Source organism: Arctopsyche grandis, chromosome 5, assembly GCF_051622035.1.
Source record: "Arctopsyche grandis isolate Sample6627 chromosome 5, ASM5162203v2, whole genome shotgun sequence".
Lineage (NCBI taxonomy): Eukaryota > Metazoa > Arthropoda > Insecta > Trichoptera > Hydropsychidae > Arctopsyche > Arctopsyche grandis.
This window is the reverse complement of record NC_135359.1, coordinates 19,942,583-19,960,519: the sequence shown is the minus strand read 5'-3', so window position 1 is coordinate 19,960,519 and position 17,937 is coordinate 19,942,583. Positions and strand designations below refer to the sequence as shown.

The window sequence follows — 17,937 nt, the reverse complement described above, 5'->3', positions numbered from 1 at the left end:
AGGTTACGAGTAATCTTAGTTTTTTATTCGTTATTAAATTAGTCCTTCCTAGCTAAATTTAAGAATAACTTGGGTAGAAAAGAAGATTTACACCAAATAGAATTTTCAATCGTAACAAAATGCATCTCCAATTTAAAGCTGACTATATTATTCATATGTACATTGTGTTCACTATTCACTGCCAATGTAGGTATATGACTTTTAATTTTATCAATCGACTCTGAATTTATTTTTTTTCAGTCCTTCAAATTTTAGCTCGTCGATGTGCAAGGATCATTATACATACATATTTATGTAGATATGTTGGTATTTTTTCAGTCATCGGTTATGTTTATACTTAGTAACAAATGTTTTTACATAAATATGTTGAAATATGCCTAGTCAATAGTTAATTTGCTGAAAATGTAAAAATGGGTTTTTGTAGTTGTTCTTTTTCGGTTTATTCTTATTGTATTTTTTTCCCTCCATTTTTAATTTTTGCTATTCTTATTTGATTGCGATTTTTTGGTTTTTGATTTTTGTAATATAAAATTAACACACCCCTCTATGTTATCGGCTATGCGACCAGTATGTTTAAATAATAAATATTTTATACGGGAATAATGATAAATGAAGATTATCTATCCTAGGGAATGCATTGTATGCCCTATTTCTACAATTAAATTCATTACAGCATGATTATGATTCTTTACATTTATCTTAAATACCTTCAGCGTTGTTTGGTTCATCGGATGAAATTGATGACGCGGTTCATATTTTCGGTCAAAATGACCCAAGCAAAAGAGTATTGTGTGCGTGTCGATGTGCAGGGAGGGTGTCTGGCGATAAGGGGCGATCATCAGTCAGGGGCGGCCGCGGGAGGATCAGAGCGAGAACGGTCATCCATCATCCCGACGGGGGCGCGGGGGCGCAGCCCCACACTGCGGGGCATCGGCCCCACCAGTGCCCAAGAAACCTAACGTCCGTGATGAATATTTATAAGGCGCGCCCTGTGGCTGTCGCTATCGACCATTGCAGCGTTGCGCAGACACCACACTTCGGACACTATCTTGTTATTTCTAATTTCGTTCATTATCAATATTTTTTTTTTATATATAACTAAAAAATGGTATCAAAAGTTCTGACTTAATATTTTCGAATTTGATGTGTATATTTTCTCGTTACATCTACATACATATGTACGTATGTATGTATGTACATTTACGCGAATCTGTCGTACCCAAAAACTTAACAGACCTATAACATTAGACTCCGGGATTTAACATTTTGAACCTTGAACCTCGAGTCATAAGCTTATTATTACTGATTAAGCTATCGATCTAACTAACCATTTGGATATGGTGGGGGGTGGGGCTGTTCATTTTCTACCCTGTAATTTTGCAAGTTCTATAATCGTACTGTATAATAGACTGCGATAACATATTTTTTCCTTCCATTTTTACTTTATTGAATTACATACATATAATACCTTCCATTCCTGCGTTACTCAAGTTTTTTTTTATAGTTTTTCTACATACATTCTACGTAGCTACTTCTACGCAGTATCCGTTGCTATATAAATCGAAAAAAAAATAGTGGGTACCCCTGACTCAATCGTGGCGGAATTTCATCGTAAGTGAGATAATGAAATAAGCACGATGGCGACCTTTTGTTAAAATCTTTCAAGGAGATTAAGAAAGCAACTCGTTCCAATGAACCAAAAGGCATCGGTTTTGTATTATGCGAAGCCTGAACGAGGCGACTGACCGATCGAAAGGACAACGATCGTCATCATATAAAAATGTACAGGTTTTACCCTCCAAATTAAACATTATACAAATCAAATTGAACATTTTACACTTCAAATTGAACATTTTACAAATCAAATTAAACGGTTTAATATTTTATTCATAGGCTATTTATTTAAGCACATAATAATTTAATACATACATATATATGTATGTACATACATATAATTAAGGATTATTCTCAATGAAAAAGAATGTATTAAATATACATGTAACATAAATTTGTCACACTAAAATAATTAAAAATAGTATTCTTTTCATACATACTGCAAATAAATCTCGATGAATTACAATATGTATGTATTATGTATACATACATAATTAAGGTGATTTTTAAATTTAAAATTTATTTTTTTTAAATCTTATTATTTAATAAAAACTTCTCTGTACAGTTAAACAAAAAAGATTCATAAATACATATGTACGTAGTGTTCAATTTGGAGTGGAAAACCTGTATACACCAGAACTAATGCCCTTTATAAATTCAAACCAAATTCAATGAAATCGCATTCTTTATAATTAACGCTGTGGCAAAAAAAGGAACCATGGCTATTTTCGTACCGCGTACAAAATTCACCGGGACAGCGTGAAATTTTCCGACGCTGACAAAGAGCTTAACATCCATTTCGGCGAAAATGTAAGGCAATCGTGTAGAATTTATGGTGGACGTGGTCGCGTGGACATTTTTCACCCCCATCAATCATCGGGTCTGATTGCACCCCTTCCGTTATGCCCACCCCCCTTTAATTCGCTTCTAACAGCAGCCAACACTTTTTTATTGTTCTTGCGAAGATTTCGGACCGAACGATGCCACGGAAAACTGTCGGGAACAATGGCCGTCGGCAAAACGAAAGCGATGCTAAAGAACAATAAGACAAATTTAATTAAAGAATTCGTGCCGAATATCAACGGACCCCTTTTGTGCTCAATATCTGGTAAATATAAAATATAATAAATTGTCCGTCTAAAGACAATAACGATCGCCTCGATTTCCATATAACCCTTTGAACCCGCAACGTTATTTGTCTAACTATTCATACTATACGTATATTATATGTATGTATGTACACTAAATTTGACTGTGGTTTTCTAATTTATTCATTATATAAAATTTAAACACAATTAGTTTTTGGAAGTCTTAGATTAGTACAAAAATTATCTGCTCTTAATTTACAAGACAATTTGTGTCGCATTTATATCTACCAATACATGCATATGTAAATATATTGAGAACCTTTGTTGATGGACTCGAGGAAGAAACATTTTTATGAAAAATGTGCAGTGTTTTTGGTATTTTTCTAGATGTAGAAAAATGTACAGTGGATTCCATACCAATGACTTCCAATTGGAGCTCGATAACGATTAACTGATTATACTGATACATAGAATGTATCTACAACCTACCTATCTACATATATATGTACATGTCTACAAGCAAACGTCCTTATTCTCGAAACTAATTTAAAAACAATTATTCATTACAAATTCAAGAGTTATATCTATTTGTATTTGATCGCTACACATTATATGTATGTATGTATGTATTCTAGACTCTAGACTTTAGAGGGGTATTGTGTTTCTCGATTAGAAAATCTTATTATCATTCGAACAGTTTTCTTCAATTTTTATACGAGACTTAACAGCGGCGAAACGCCTCTTTTATTATATCGTAAAATACAATATGTGCACCTGTTAGTACCCCCATAAACGCGTAAGTGGCTCATACAAAATTTAACTTGTTCGTCAGCGTAAAAAGAGGAAAAGTTCGCCTGTATCGTGCATTTTTAACTATTTTTTTTTCTTACCTCTTCATTTTAGCACTACTGACAAAAAAATTATATTAATTTAGAAATGTCAGCAATATATCGTGAGATTAAAGATTATTTATACGGCCGTAGCTGTGGCAATTATCTGTCGACCAATAATGTATGCAAAGACGCAGAGTATTTGTTTGCACCCGTCGATAAGACGTTAATTTAAATAATTTTATGACCTTACGCAAACGTAAACAATTATCAATTAACGCTTAACAGTGATGACAGCGTCTACATACGGTTGTAACCGATGCTAATTCAGAAGTATACCTATACAGTTTTAAATTACAATTTCGTTTTTGGTTTTCCAATGTTTATGGTATAATAGTTTCCCTGAAATTTGCTCCATTAAAAATGAGACAAATGTACATATGTAGTTAACAACTATAAGTTTTTTGTATTAGTATTTCAGATTATATCCATTCAGACGATTTATAAGATTTTATCGATGAACTCTAATATTAACTGTCATAGGTGGATGTGTATTTTTCAATGTCTTCTAAAATAGACAAATTACGTCAATACTGCCTTGGAAGTTTTTTTTAATAGGTAGAAAGTATTTTGGTTACGTTTTTGTATGGAATAGCTAATTGTATTACAGAATATGAATGAAAACATCAAGCGTTGAATACTAACGACTATCAATTTATTGTACGTATTAACGCGATTTTACACGTCACATTGTGTTCGAATGACGTGCTTGCGTGTCTTATTGTTTAAACAGGCGATAGCGCGTGCTTAATTCGCTTGTGCCATGTTCTTCCCGTCGAACGCTTTTCGGATGCTGTTTGTAACTCTCTGATTCCCATAGCGACGCGCCAGGACCTTTGACAATCCGTAGCGAGGTCTCGCACAAAGGACCTCAAAAAAGGCAAAATACCTGTTCAAAAGAAGCCGATTTCGTCCACGGTGCACACAACCTGAGAGAGACGATCGATCATCCATTTATATTTGCCCTCGGACCATTTCCAACTCCTTCGGCACTGACTTTGCTTGTAATTTGTTTTGTGTTTTTATCCAATCATATTCACACACGTCGGTTTTAGAAAGGATTGCTCGAACATAAAGATTTTCTGCGTTTGAATGTGTAAAAAGAAGTCGATTAAATAAATGATAACTATTGAATATTAGTTTTGAATATGATGAGAAAATGTCAAAGGCAAAGTGGGACAACCGATGGTGAAATATTTCCCAATCGATTCAGTTGCAGGACTAGGGGCTGATATTTTTGTTTTCCTTTATATTATATGTACTTACATTCGTACATATGTATATTAATTACATAGTAACTTTCATTATTTTTTGTTAAAAATAATTTTCTTAATTCAAATATTTATTTTTAATCAACTCTCCACCGTCCACTAAAAGAACAAAACGTTTTCAAACATTTTCCATTTATACCTTTTTCTCACCCATTGTATTGCCATTTCCTTCCTTTTCCATATTCGTGTATCTTTCAATCTCCTAAATTAAATGATTAGATATCGTTCAAACTATTCTCATATTCTACCTTTAATTCATCATCTATTTTATTAATAATGCTTATTTTTTCGAATAAAATTTATTATTTTTGGTTAAACGATGCTTCACAAATAGATTTCTATTCATGATATCTATTTCAATAGAAAATTGCAGAAATGTTGTCGAAAATCTCATCAATGAGTCACAATCGCTCATCAATGAGTAACGCAGATAATAATAACAACTCTTCGATTAATTTGACACATGAATTACTATTATCAACATAAATAATGTAAAGCCGTATCTTTCGATTGTTCTCCCGCGAGCAGGTAGATATGTACGTATTAGTTTTTCTACCGTGGAATACATAAATCATTATAATTTTCAACCCGTACACGCCCATCGCCAGGTACTTAAGGCGACTACATTCATCATTTCGATCTCAGAATGATGTTAAACACACACATAGACTGTGCACCGTGGTCACAATGAATGAGCTAACATTAGACATGTACTAATTCCACCACATTCCTTCCGGTACTAAATCAGTCACACATTCCCTTTCTAATCCACATTAAAAATACTCAAAGACGCATTGTTCGATCTTTCACCACTCAGTCCATTGACAACTATGTATATAGTAATACCGGTCATTGTGATACAGTATCGATGTTGATGATCGTGTCACTGAACCGGCAAACTGACGGTTTCGCGCTCAAAAATGCAAATCCGCTATTGTTTCGTTATGCAAACAATGATCGGGCCAGCGTAATGATAATCAGTATTTGATGACTGTTTGAGTTGATTTGTTCACAACAAACATACGTAGACCAAACATGGCTCGCGCGTGATTGCCGCTTGGCACGAACGCCATTGTTCGAGCTGTATGAACGCGTCAAAACCGACCCTCAAACTACTACCCGTAGGCCAGTGACGTCTCTAGGCTGAGTGTAAAAGTCAAAATGATCCATGAATAATCGAAGCTTAGAAGCCGTGCTATGTTTGCTATGTGTTCTGATTCTGTTATTTTTGGTTTGGTTTTTAAAAGTGTTTGATATTGAATGCCAATTCTCTCGAGGATTTATTCACATACGTATGTACATATGTACCTCATCGGATGGTTTTTAAATTATGAACGTTGATACGTTGCTGTGAATTTGTCGTACATTGCACATCCATGTATGAAATCTATTCTTTTTCTTTTTTTCAATTTGAGTGTACTGCTCTTTTGGAGTAGTATTTCACTCGCTTGTCCCCAAACGACATGTCACTGCCCTCATATATACATTCGTACATATGTACATATATGCACATATATAACAAACTTGTCGACGTTATTCCGGTGTGGCTTTTCATCGTTTTGAAGCCAAGGGTCGTTCTTGTTCCTGTTCCTGTTCCACCTCGCTTCGTGGCGTTATCTCGCCAAGTGATCCGGTAATGGCGGCTCATTTCGTCCCGACACTTTCTCTCGAATACACACACACACACACAAATACCCTTTTGCGTTCATCTGGGCGTATCTAAACGTATCTACCCTCTCTTCCATACGTCTTCGTCCATTTGACGATGACACCAACTGGGATGACGAAGAGGAAACCCCCAGAAAATTTTCCCTTCGATCGATCCAAATTTTGCCCCAGCTACGTTGTACATAAGTGCAGTATATACGTATACATATATGTATGTAATATAAACTTTTAAATTTGCTTTATAGTTTCTCTTGCAAATCTAGATCGAAAAGTTTATAAAATGAGACGGTGTCATACGTATTAAATATCAAATAGAATTCACTTCCCCTATTATTATCATGTATTTTTTTTAAAACATTGGAAGGAAGAATACGTACCTCTACCAGTACTATAATACATAGATATATTACGAGCAATCTAGAAGAGGCACAACGTGAAAAAAACGTGAGTTATATCTTTGAAGCAATAGAAACACGAGATACATATTGTTTATTCTTCTAAAGAAATCTTATTAAGATATTGACACCCCGACACAATCTTGAATAAGGGGAGGGAGAAAGTAGGATATATTTCCAATCACCCACACCATTATTAATATATGTATGTCATACGGGGACTTTATATTCGTCATGGGTGAGAGGTGTTGGATGCACCCATGGCTTATATATATATATATATATATATATATATATATATATATACATACTCATTGCATTAGCCTCCCCGACGTCTGCTTCAATACGTTTAATCCTAGAGCTTAACCGTAATTACATACATAGTTCGTAGTTGTCTTCTTCGACATGGTGCTCAAGCTGGATAAACGAGTTGATTGTCCCAAATGCCAGTTCCAGTAGGTGCGATTTATTCGACTCCCCAACTCTCTTAACTTATCATTAAACTTTAAATGCTAAACTCACATGAACTTCATACACACAAACATTTTATAATTTCACAAATCGTATGTTCATGAAATATAATTAAAACAGTCACATCTTTAATATTTACAGTCTCGTAAACAGAAATTTATTAACATTTTTTAAACCGTACGCATACTTAAAAATGTTTACCATTTACTTTGTGTACTTACTAATTATTTGCGCATTCAAAAATTGAACTGATTGATTTTGTCAATAAATTCATATGTACATATGTATATTTGTTATACATAAACTGTTTGCTTCGAAGTCATTGGTCCAAAAGTAAACTTCAATATTGAAATATTATATAGTTATAATTACGTAACTTGCAAAAATACACTCTTATTTACCCGTAATCTACTTAAAGTAGATAGTTCTTCTCTCTTTTCTTTTGAACGGTTGAATTGACATACACGAAGAATATTCAGCTGCTTGCATCCTGTCATATAATTACATAACTAACCTGGACTTTCTTCTGTGAGGTATCAACTGTGTTTGTGTTTAAGAAAGAAATTTTCGTCATCTTAATGTTTTATTTATCTATTTTAACATTAATAACTTATAAAATAATAAACCTTTCGATTTCCTTCCTACCCGGTGTCCTCCATATAATATTTGATTTATTGTACCAAATAACTTCATCATGTAATGAGGCTTTCAATTCCCTTGGGTGTTTTGTATTGTTAAAATCTTTACTATTATTTATTCACCCGGTACTATTTTCAATGATTTATATTTTTGACATTACACATATGACAGAACACGGCACTTACATAAATATAAATATGATACATTTGGGCATATTGTACTTGAATTTGTAAGCGGCTTTATAATTTGCGATTAGCTTCTTATCTACATAGTTTTAAAATTGAACAACCGCTTGTTTAGGCCCAAGTCCAACTGATAAATTATGGTCAACCAATTCGACTTTTTTTCTGTCGTACAAATTTCCCAAGTTTGCCGCCAACTATGTATTATTAACGGCATGGGACCGCAAAGTCCACCGACCCACCCCCAGCCCATCTGTGTACTGGGGTGTGTTTGTGTGTGTGTGTGTGTGTGTGTTTATTTTCTGCCCCCAGGACAGCCGCCCTAAATAAATAATAATATTATTGCCGTGGAACGATTAAAGGCATTAGCCGCCCATGCGATGCGCAACTTTTTAATGCCTCTTAAATTCACTTAGAATTGGCGACGCACATTGCCTAAAAGCTCCGGATTTTTTAAACATAATTTTCATCCATTTTAAAAAATATTAGACTTAATATAATATTAAATTTTAAATTTTATTCTCCAATTAATACGGTATATTAATATTCTTTCATCGTTGTATAATATCTATGTAATACTTGTTATGTCAATACCTTGCTTGATGATATAACTTAAAACTGTTCATTCATGCGAGGATTATCTGCACAAATAAGCAATTAAATGTTACACTTTATTAGTATAGTATAAAATAATACATTTCCTTTAAATTGATCATTAAAACAGTTATGCACCAATTCTGTCGGCTCTTTTACGGCGGACGCTACATTGTTTCAAACTCAATCTCCAACTCTATAAAATTCATATGCTTATGAATATACATACATATATATGTACATATATTTAGTATTATAGATTTATATTCGTAAATTCGAACGAACCATAAAACGGGGTGCATTTATATTGATCTTCAAAAAATGAACTCTCCCATCAGCCCCATATATGTAATACGTACATACGTTCGACGTATCGTAAATTACCCTGCATTTGGCATGGCTGGAAATTCCTCCAGCTATTATTAATTCCAGTTTTGTATTGGCATGTTCAGGTATATTAATTTTCCACATCCGAGGCAACCTCACCTGTATACGTAATACCACAGTGTCATACAGAATTCGATCGATACGTATGCAGATTTGACGCGACACAACACCTGTCGTAAAAGTCAAACGTTCTCGTAATAATATGTTCATCTCAACTTTACCACATGTGTGATAATATGTACATATGTACATAAGACCGCTGGATGTATTATACGGTTTAACGGCCATGACTTTGACAACGTATTTTATTATGCTAAAATTATTTATGTTCTTAGAGATATGTTTATCTGTTCATCTGATGTCTCTACCCCGATTAGCGGTTTCGATATTTTAAATAAATATTTTCCCGTTGGGAAGAAACAGCTCGATGCACCGTGAAAACGTACCGAGTGGAGAGGAAAATCGACCCAGTACTACTGTATTTTTTTTTCAACGTTGCTTCTTCCTTTTCGTTGAACCGTGCGCTGGGATTTTTACAATTTATTGGATAAAATTTCGTTCGTCGTGCTTCAATTTCCATTTTAAATTCATTTTTCGTTCAATAAAAACTTATGACTAGTTGTACTGAGAATTTTATTATGTCTGAAATTCAATATCAATATTGTTTTATCTTACCTTACCTCGGTCGCTTGAATATCAAATGTGTAATATAATGCTACTTTTGAAATGTCAGCATTATATAATTTAACTTTATATTATAAAATACTTTTTTAACAATAGCCGAATTGTTCTGGTTTTCTCAGACGAGTGAAAGATGGAAAACATTATACATAAATCAAAATTTGGTGATTCAACTTTATAAATGTAGTAGATGCGGCACGGCACATTCATATTGTTCATATATGTATAGGTACATACATATCTACATATATAGGCATAATTCATAGGCATCTCGAGACATGTCATGATTGAGGGGTGGGTCAGTGACCGGTCATTTCCGGTAAAACTAAGGTTGATATTTTAACAACCGCCATCAAAGTTTTCAGCGTTCGGTTAACATCAACAAATACAGAAATAATCTTCGTTTATTTCGACCATATATATTGTACATACATATATGGCGGAAAATCGCACGAAAACTGTCGAAATGTAGTGAAAAGTGGCACGCGCATGTTACTCACGCGTAACCGCTCGGCACGCGTTCACTTTCCCGCTGGCCACTTTTTAGTGTGCAATTTTCACACCTCGCCGCCTTCATCGCATCAATTTCACATACCTTCGATACATATATAGAAATACATTTTTTTTGTACCTATATTTTACATCATAAAATGGCGGAAAAAGTGCGATCGACCCGAATGGAAAATGGCTCGGGTTTAATCCGGTAATGGAAGTCGCTGTAGCCATGGATAATTTACATATACCTATGTACATACGCATGTCTGTTTATAAATATATAATAAAAAAATTCTCATTTTGTATTATATGCTACATACATTTGCATGTATGTATGTATGTATAAGTATTACTTTCTAATGCGTATTTTCTTTAGTTCCTGACACTAATGATAGTTTTCTTAGTAACACTTGTGGTTTAAAACCTTCTAATGTACATACATGTTAGTATGTATTTTTATCAGCGAAACTAAGTGTGTATACAAGATATAGAACGACTATTTTTTATTTATTTAACGGTCCCTTGCAAATTTTCCACTAGGTCCATCGTGAGAAATCTAAAAAAATTGCATTTTAGCTCCGGCCCAATGCACAAAAATTTTAACTTTCTTTATTAATCGCGTATCAAATCTGTCTATTATTTTAAGTCTTGTGATCAATGATTTTATTTCTCAATATGTAGTTCGATCATGTATGTATATCGCTTTGCGAGGTTAATAAGCCTCTTATTCGCGCGTCACAATCCACGTTTGTTAATTTAAAACTTCACTATGAAAATATTTTTCTTAGACCAAAAACTTCCTTGCCAGCTTTTAATAATATTCAATCTTGACTTATTAAAATAACTAGAAACAGCTATACTTCGTAAAGGCGAGCAACATTACTCGTTGGTTGCGTTAATGCTAAACATCGAGAGGTTGTCGGGTTCGATCCCGTGGGTTGACCTCGATTGAAAATAATTTATTTGGAGTATAATCTGTAGTGCTGCTGGTCAGACTTTGTCACCAATAATTGAATATGATTTAAAAATTTATATGTGCTTAAGTTTCATACCACAGATGTCGTCCAGGGACAAAACCCGTATTTACATCTTGGGAAAATTGAAATATGTAATTTTATAAAAATTAAAAAAGAAAATATGTATGTATCATGATGAAGATAAATAAGATTTTATAGTAATTTTTTGTTTTATTTTTTTTTTTCAGAATCTAGAGGAACGCGACAAACGGCACTTGCAGCACAGGGAGCAATTAGCTCGCGAGCATCGGTACCTTCAGCGGCGGCTGGACCAGCTCAGACCAGAATCTCGCGGTGCTGGTCGACGACCACTGCGGCGGCGGCCAGAAGAAAATCAGCAAGTTCTTCAGCAGCAGCATCAGCTGCCACAAAACCAATTCCAACATGCACTTGCGCTTTCGCTGACGTCACGTCGTTCCCTATCCGAGTGTTCCTCGGCTTCCGCGTCCAGCGGCACGGCTAGCCGCTGCGGAATGCCGGACAGTGAACCGGCTTCCATCTCCGAGTCCGGTGAGTGCCAACAATTTACATCAATCATACTCCTCCTAACTCAATATTTTTCATTTGCAAAAATCTTATTAGTACTTATTCACCTGGGGGTAAGCCTTACTGAACTAAGACTTACTGTTTCTATGAACATATAATAATTATTACAATACCGAAAATTTTAGTTCGACGGCATTTCCAAAAACATTAGATTTTTAGTCTATAACAACGTTTCCCAACGAGGGGAACGCAAAATAGTCAGTTTTGACTTTCCGCACTCCAATAGATTATTTTCGTTTATGTCGAATTTACTAAATGAAATGTAGTAAAAAGAGAGTTATTGAAATAGAAATATATGAAACACTGGATGAATATCATGTCACCTAAAAAAATATTTATAATTCAAATTAGCAGTATTTTGACAAATTATTTTTATAAATGTATGAAAACTTTTACATGATGGCTGGTTTTTCTTTATCTTTATCATTTTTGAGAATGGGTGACCGGTCTGAATTTAGCCACCGAAGCCAAATATTTTTTTACTATTTTCATACATTTATTTATTTATCATCAACAAAACTGCTTTTTATTCATTCTAAAATTATTGCAATATTTTTTAGAAATAATTTTTCTTTGATCCAATTCATGCAAGCATAATGGTCAACATCATATTTTTGGCACATACCAAAGTCAAGGTTAAACACAGCTGCCTATTTTTAGACATTGACCAGAATAACAACATCACTTGCGTCATTATAGGCCAATGATATTTCAGTATTGCATGTAAAAATTCAATCAAATTATTTCCCATTTTGAAAGTATCAATTGTTGTAGGCAGTACGAATAAAAATTTTCGAAAATAGTCTTCAATCACGTGCGTACATACTAGACAGTTCGTGTGATTGAGAGCAATAAATACCTTTTATAGATATTTTTGACGATCTCTTCTCTGAATGTGTGTTCGAAACACGCGTACTAAATTTTCCCTGTCTCTGGGTAATGCGATTTCTTTCTTATCGTGATCCGCTTATATCCCGACACTTTTTTATTATATCTTCAATATCGCCATTCAGCCTTTTCGCGAATTTTCTTTCTTGTTCTCTTTTATGTTGGAAAATATTTCTTTCTTCAGTAAGTGGTAAAGGCGGAGAGTTTACCTAATCGCTGGTATCGCAGTCAGCAAGAGATATACTCCTAAATTTGTTTCGTTCTCCATTATCAAGAACAGCTATATCTATTAGTGTAGATAAATACTCTCCGGTATCTCCTTATTACCTATTATTGTGCCATTATGAGATACGAAATATATTTCTCTCAACAATGCGTACAGCCTCCGCCGAGGGAAATGTACGTTTAATTGTCGTCGACGATATATCTCCCTTTTTTTGTTTCAATATTAGACCGTAAGAGGCGAAAGTTCGCAAATATCGATTCACGCGGTTTTTGTCGTCGCCAAATAGGTCGTAAAATACCCGAGTTTCGGTAATAAGTTTTTATTTGGGTTTCTCGTGATTTATGAACTTAATTAACACGACCTCGCCTTTTATAGTCTAAACTTGCCTGCGCTTTTACAGCATTTTCATTTTTTATTTGATCAATATTTATTGAATGAACTTTTTAATATATATATATATACAATGTATGTATGTACATTAAGAAAATACGGGCTTGTAGAGTTTAATGGGTGGCAACAAATAAATTTTATTTTAAGCTTGTTGACAAACATTTTGTTTTATACTTAAATGAAAATTCTACAAATAACAATGTCGCTCTTGTGGCACAACAGCCACAAGAATACCGTCTGACATACATAATACAGTGGTTTGAGAAATTTTCTCTCCAATATTTTCACGTTGCCTTACTATGGCTAGATAGACAAAATATTCTTACATTTAAATTTGTCATATGTATGTACATATGTAGGTTCTCAATACAGCTTTGAGACTTATTTTATAATAAATATTTGTATTTTAATTATTTATTATTTTTATTTTAAATATTTTTTTTGTACCTACTGTAAAATTCTCTAGTTTTATCAAATTCTACTCAAATAATAACAAAATTTAAGGAAAATACATACATATGTACATATGTAACTATTTTCAAAGAAGCTTTATTTTCACAGAAGATTTATTTATTTATTTTAACGTACTTGGAGGAGGCAGCAAAGCCGATAGACCCAAGGGGCTTTACCTATACATATTTATATGTATGTATATAAATGAAATGAGAAAAAAATTAATAATACATTCAAGATAAAAATAAAAATAAGAGGAAAAAGTAAATCTTGTGTTAGTACAATATGAAAATTGTTTCGGTGGTAGCATTTTTTTTTAATATCCAATGATTTTGTATGCATGGTAAATATGTATACATAAATTTGATTGAACTTGAACTTGATCATTATATGTAGTCACGAACAGGATGTTCTGCCGGCTAAATTACAAGTGTCGTTAAAATGATATTTATATTAAACAAACGTAAAAATCCAATACGACATCGTTTGGAATCGAACGATTAACTTGCCAATTGATAAATCGAATTTGCAGACTTTGCTGCAATGTTTTGGCTAGTTAAATGCAATGTTGTGGCTTAACAAACACGCGCGCTTTTGTCCCGAATGAATTAAAAGACTGTTTTGTGTCTGTAAATTGTTGGTAATTTATCGTTAAATGAAACGGCGTTTAATTTTGAAGTGTAGACACACCATACAAAGGCTCGGGCAGGCGTGGTCAACCCGAGCGAATCATAATCGTCGCGGACGATTAATTAAACGATCCCTTTGACGCGCTCGCGCACTGATTGCGCCCTATGCACTGAGAACACCATACTCACCCCCATGCCTCTCTAATCCAATTAGAAAATCATATCGAAACCTCCTTTTCACAATGCGATTATGAAGTATCATCCCCAATCGCAGCCTCGATCATACTCTGCCCTTTTGTACGTCGTCATTGTCGTTTCGTTTCATAACTCACTATATGCATAAAAAATATGTTCTTACATTGATATAAAGTGTAAACATTCTTGTCCATTACCTTGGGAAAACGCTCCTGACAAGATTTACCAAGAATATGAAGAAAACAAAACTAATCTCATACGTCGCACAAATATCGCCCTTTTAATATAAAGTACACATACATACTTAAAAGGCTCAGCAGTGAATGATATTCAATTCATTGACATTTATAAACCTGTTTCTGTATTTTCTTTGTAAAATATTGTTTTGTATGCTTACCAATAAACACGTTTTCCCTTCTGATTTCAGTTAAATTTGAAATTAAGTCTTTGTTACTTACATACGTATGTATTTCATATTTATGAAAAGCTTCTTTCGATACGTTAACTATATACATACATATGGTTGAGAAATCGATCATGCAACCTTTGAATCATTTGGTAACGTATATATGTACATATGTAGATAGTTTGAGGTTGCTTGCGAAAGTTTGAGCCATTTTATTTCGTATACTGCGTGTGCGTATACACACAATTCACATTTACTTACTGTTGTAATCACTTGATGTGTATCTGAAAATTGCCATTGATGACTAAATATCTAAAAGATTATTGGATAATCTTCACTTTAAGTCGTTGGTGCATTATATGAACTTCGCCGTCAAAAAAAATGCACAAGATACATACATATACAAAATATCGTACCTATCCAAATTTCAATATCGCAAGTTTGCGTGTGGTTGAATCGTCGTGTGCAACATAGTATCTAGAAATAGTTGGAAACATTTAAAATTTAATTTTCACGGAACCTATTAGAAATCCATCGGTGCATTTTCTATTGGAGCGAGCAAACTGCATGGAAGTGACTGTACAACACTGAACACACCACTCGCAACAGTAATTTTCGACGCGCACACAATCGTAGTCGTATTCGCCGTAATTGCTTTTGTGTTCACTTTTTTTCTCTTCATTTTGTATGTACGTATAATATCTAGCTACGTAAATGATGTTTCCATTAGTGCTGAGATTGCACCGGAATCATCGTTCGCATCCGCTGCAATCGCGCCCTAATATGCACCTAATTTAATTTACGGCCGCCATTTTGGTACGTTGAATTTTAAAATTGCTTCACTATTTTCACTCGCCTAGGCTTTTTTTTTTTTGTTTTATTTAAAAACTTAAAACATTTACAATCCTTCAGAATTCACTAACTATACTATTCTAATCAATTGTCCAAGAATGATAATTAAAATTACTTGGCATATTTCGTATACAAATCTGCAACATTTTTTTTTCATTCTTTAGCTATGGTGGGTATACTTTTTATCTCAAGCACTCGCCTATTTTAGTGTAATGTATGTATGTACATATGTATGTTATGTATGCGCGATGTGTTTCAAGAAAGCACGTATATAGAATTTTTTTCCCCTCTGAAAACAAAGCTTATTCTGTATTTGTTTTTTTTTTTCTTACAAATATAAATTGGTTCATTCTTCGAAGTAATCCTTCTTCAGATGGAAGCACACCTCGACGTCTTTCCCCCCCCCCCCCCCCCCCCTTATGTTTATTTACCTCAAAAGGGCCAATTAATCTTTTCTGATCTCATGTATTGTCTTCATTCACAATTTATCATTCTGAGTAAGTCTTGTCTTTGCTCTTTTTCGTCCTTTCCTTTTTTTCTTTTTTCGTCAATTGTTCGTATGTATACATATGTATGTACATTTAATAGCTGCTCATATGCAATATTCTTTTGATCAATTTCCGTTTTTGCTGTTGCTATTTAGAGGTTTTCCTCGTATTTCACCACCACTGGGAACCTGAAAAGCTCTCCGTCGTAAACAACGTGAGCTTAAAAGCTCTCGCTTGCTACGGTTACGCCAACCACCCGGGAGTAGTGCTAAAACTATACCACTAAATTCCAGCTGGAAAGTATCCCTATTTGCAACAATTATACAATGTGAAAAACGATACTGTAACTTATCTATATAAACACGTACATTTAGGAATGTTGTATTATACATACATATATGTACATGTTCTATTGTTATCTAATTCAGTACTGCTTAACTACGTGCCAGTTGCATGTTTTTATCATTTGAGTACATTTTCTAGAACTGTGAGCTATATTTGGATTGTGTTAAATTTAAAAACGTCTAATACCATAAACCAATAACCATTTTTGGTGGAAAACTTCGTTTTTCTTTCACGTTTTGTGTAAACGTTTTAAATTATTTTAACCAATATTGTTATGAAAGTTTTGTACGGAAATAAATATCATTGAAAATTATCTAATTATTTTTATGACTATGCATACATTATGTTTTAATACTTAAATTATTTTTATGACTATACACATTATGTTTTAATACTTAAACTTAATCCAACTTAACTTATTGTAATAATTAAAAGATACGTAATAGAAGTAAGAGAAATTTTGATCTGTATCTTTTTTTTAGATTTCCCCATTTATTATTATCATAAGTAATCTTATTCACCGCCAATGAAGGAATTTAAATATTCTTCCTTAGATACATCACTTCGTGACTCACGAAATTTTTATCGCAAGTATCATAGCTTTGTTTTAAATCAAGTGTGTTATAAAAAATATATGTATGTACTTCCAGAATACAACTACATAGGTAGTTGTATAATGAATTGTTCCACTGACCTAGAAATAAACAAGATTGTCCCCAAAAGTCCCTTGCACTCCTATTCGCCAAATCGTTTTGTTGTTTGTTGTTCGCCAAGCGAAAAATATAAAAATGGCGCGTGTATCTGAAGGTGTTTTCTTTTATTCGTTGTTTTGTTTCGAAAACCGTTTTATTCGTAGGTGAATTTTCCGGCTTTCACGGTGGGTATGTTTCTACATTAGGGATTCTGTTTGCGCGTGCTGTATAATGTCGGCACGTGCTCCGGCTCCCGAACGACTTTTCCTTCTGCAAGTCTCTTTCTGTTACACAAATACATATTTTGCTTTTCGTATTTCTAAACCCCGAAAGCTCGGACGCATTAACGACAATTTTTTTTCAATGAAAAAAATACATAAAAATTGAGGAACAAATATATAAACGTTCACCATCACGTAGTTTACTCGATATCCGC

The 17,937-nt window shown here is 33.8% G+C and overlaps 1 protein-coding gene across 1 annotated transcript in view; it reads left to right on the top strand.

Moving 5' to 3' along the window:
- Positions 1–17,937, top strand: part of LOC143912361 (uncharacterized) — a 182,405-nt gene that overhangs the window by 142,050 nt on the left and 22,418 nt on the right. Inside the window, exon 7 of the mRNA XM_077431643.1 lies at positions 11,580–11,901. Coding sequence (XP_077287769.1) covers positions 11,580–11,901 — 322 coding nt within the window. The remainder of the gene's footprint in view (positions 1–11,579; positions 11,902–17,937) is intronic.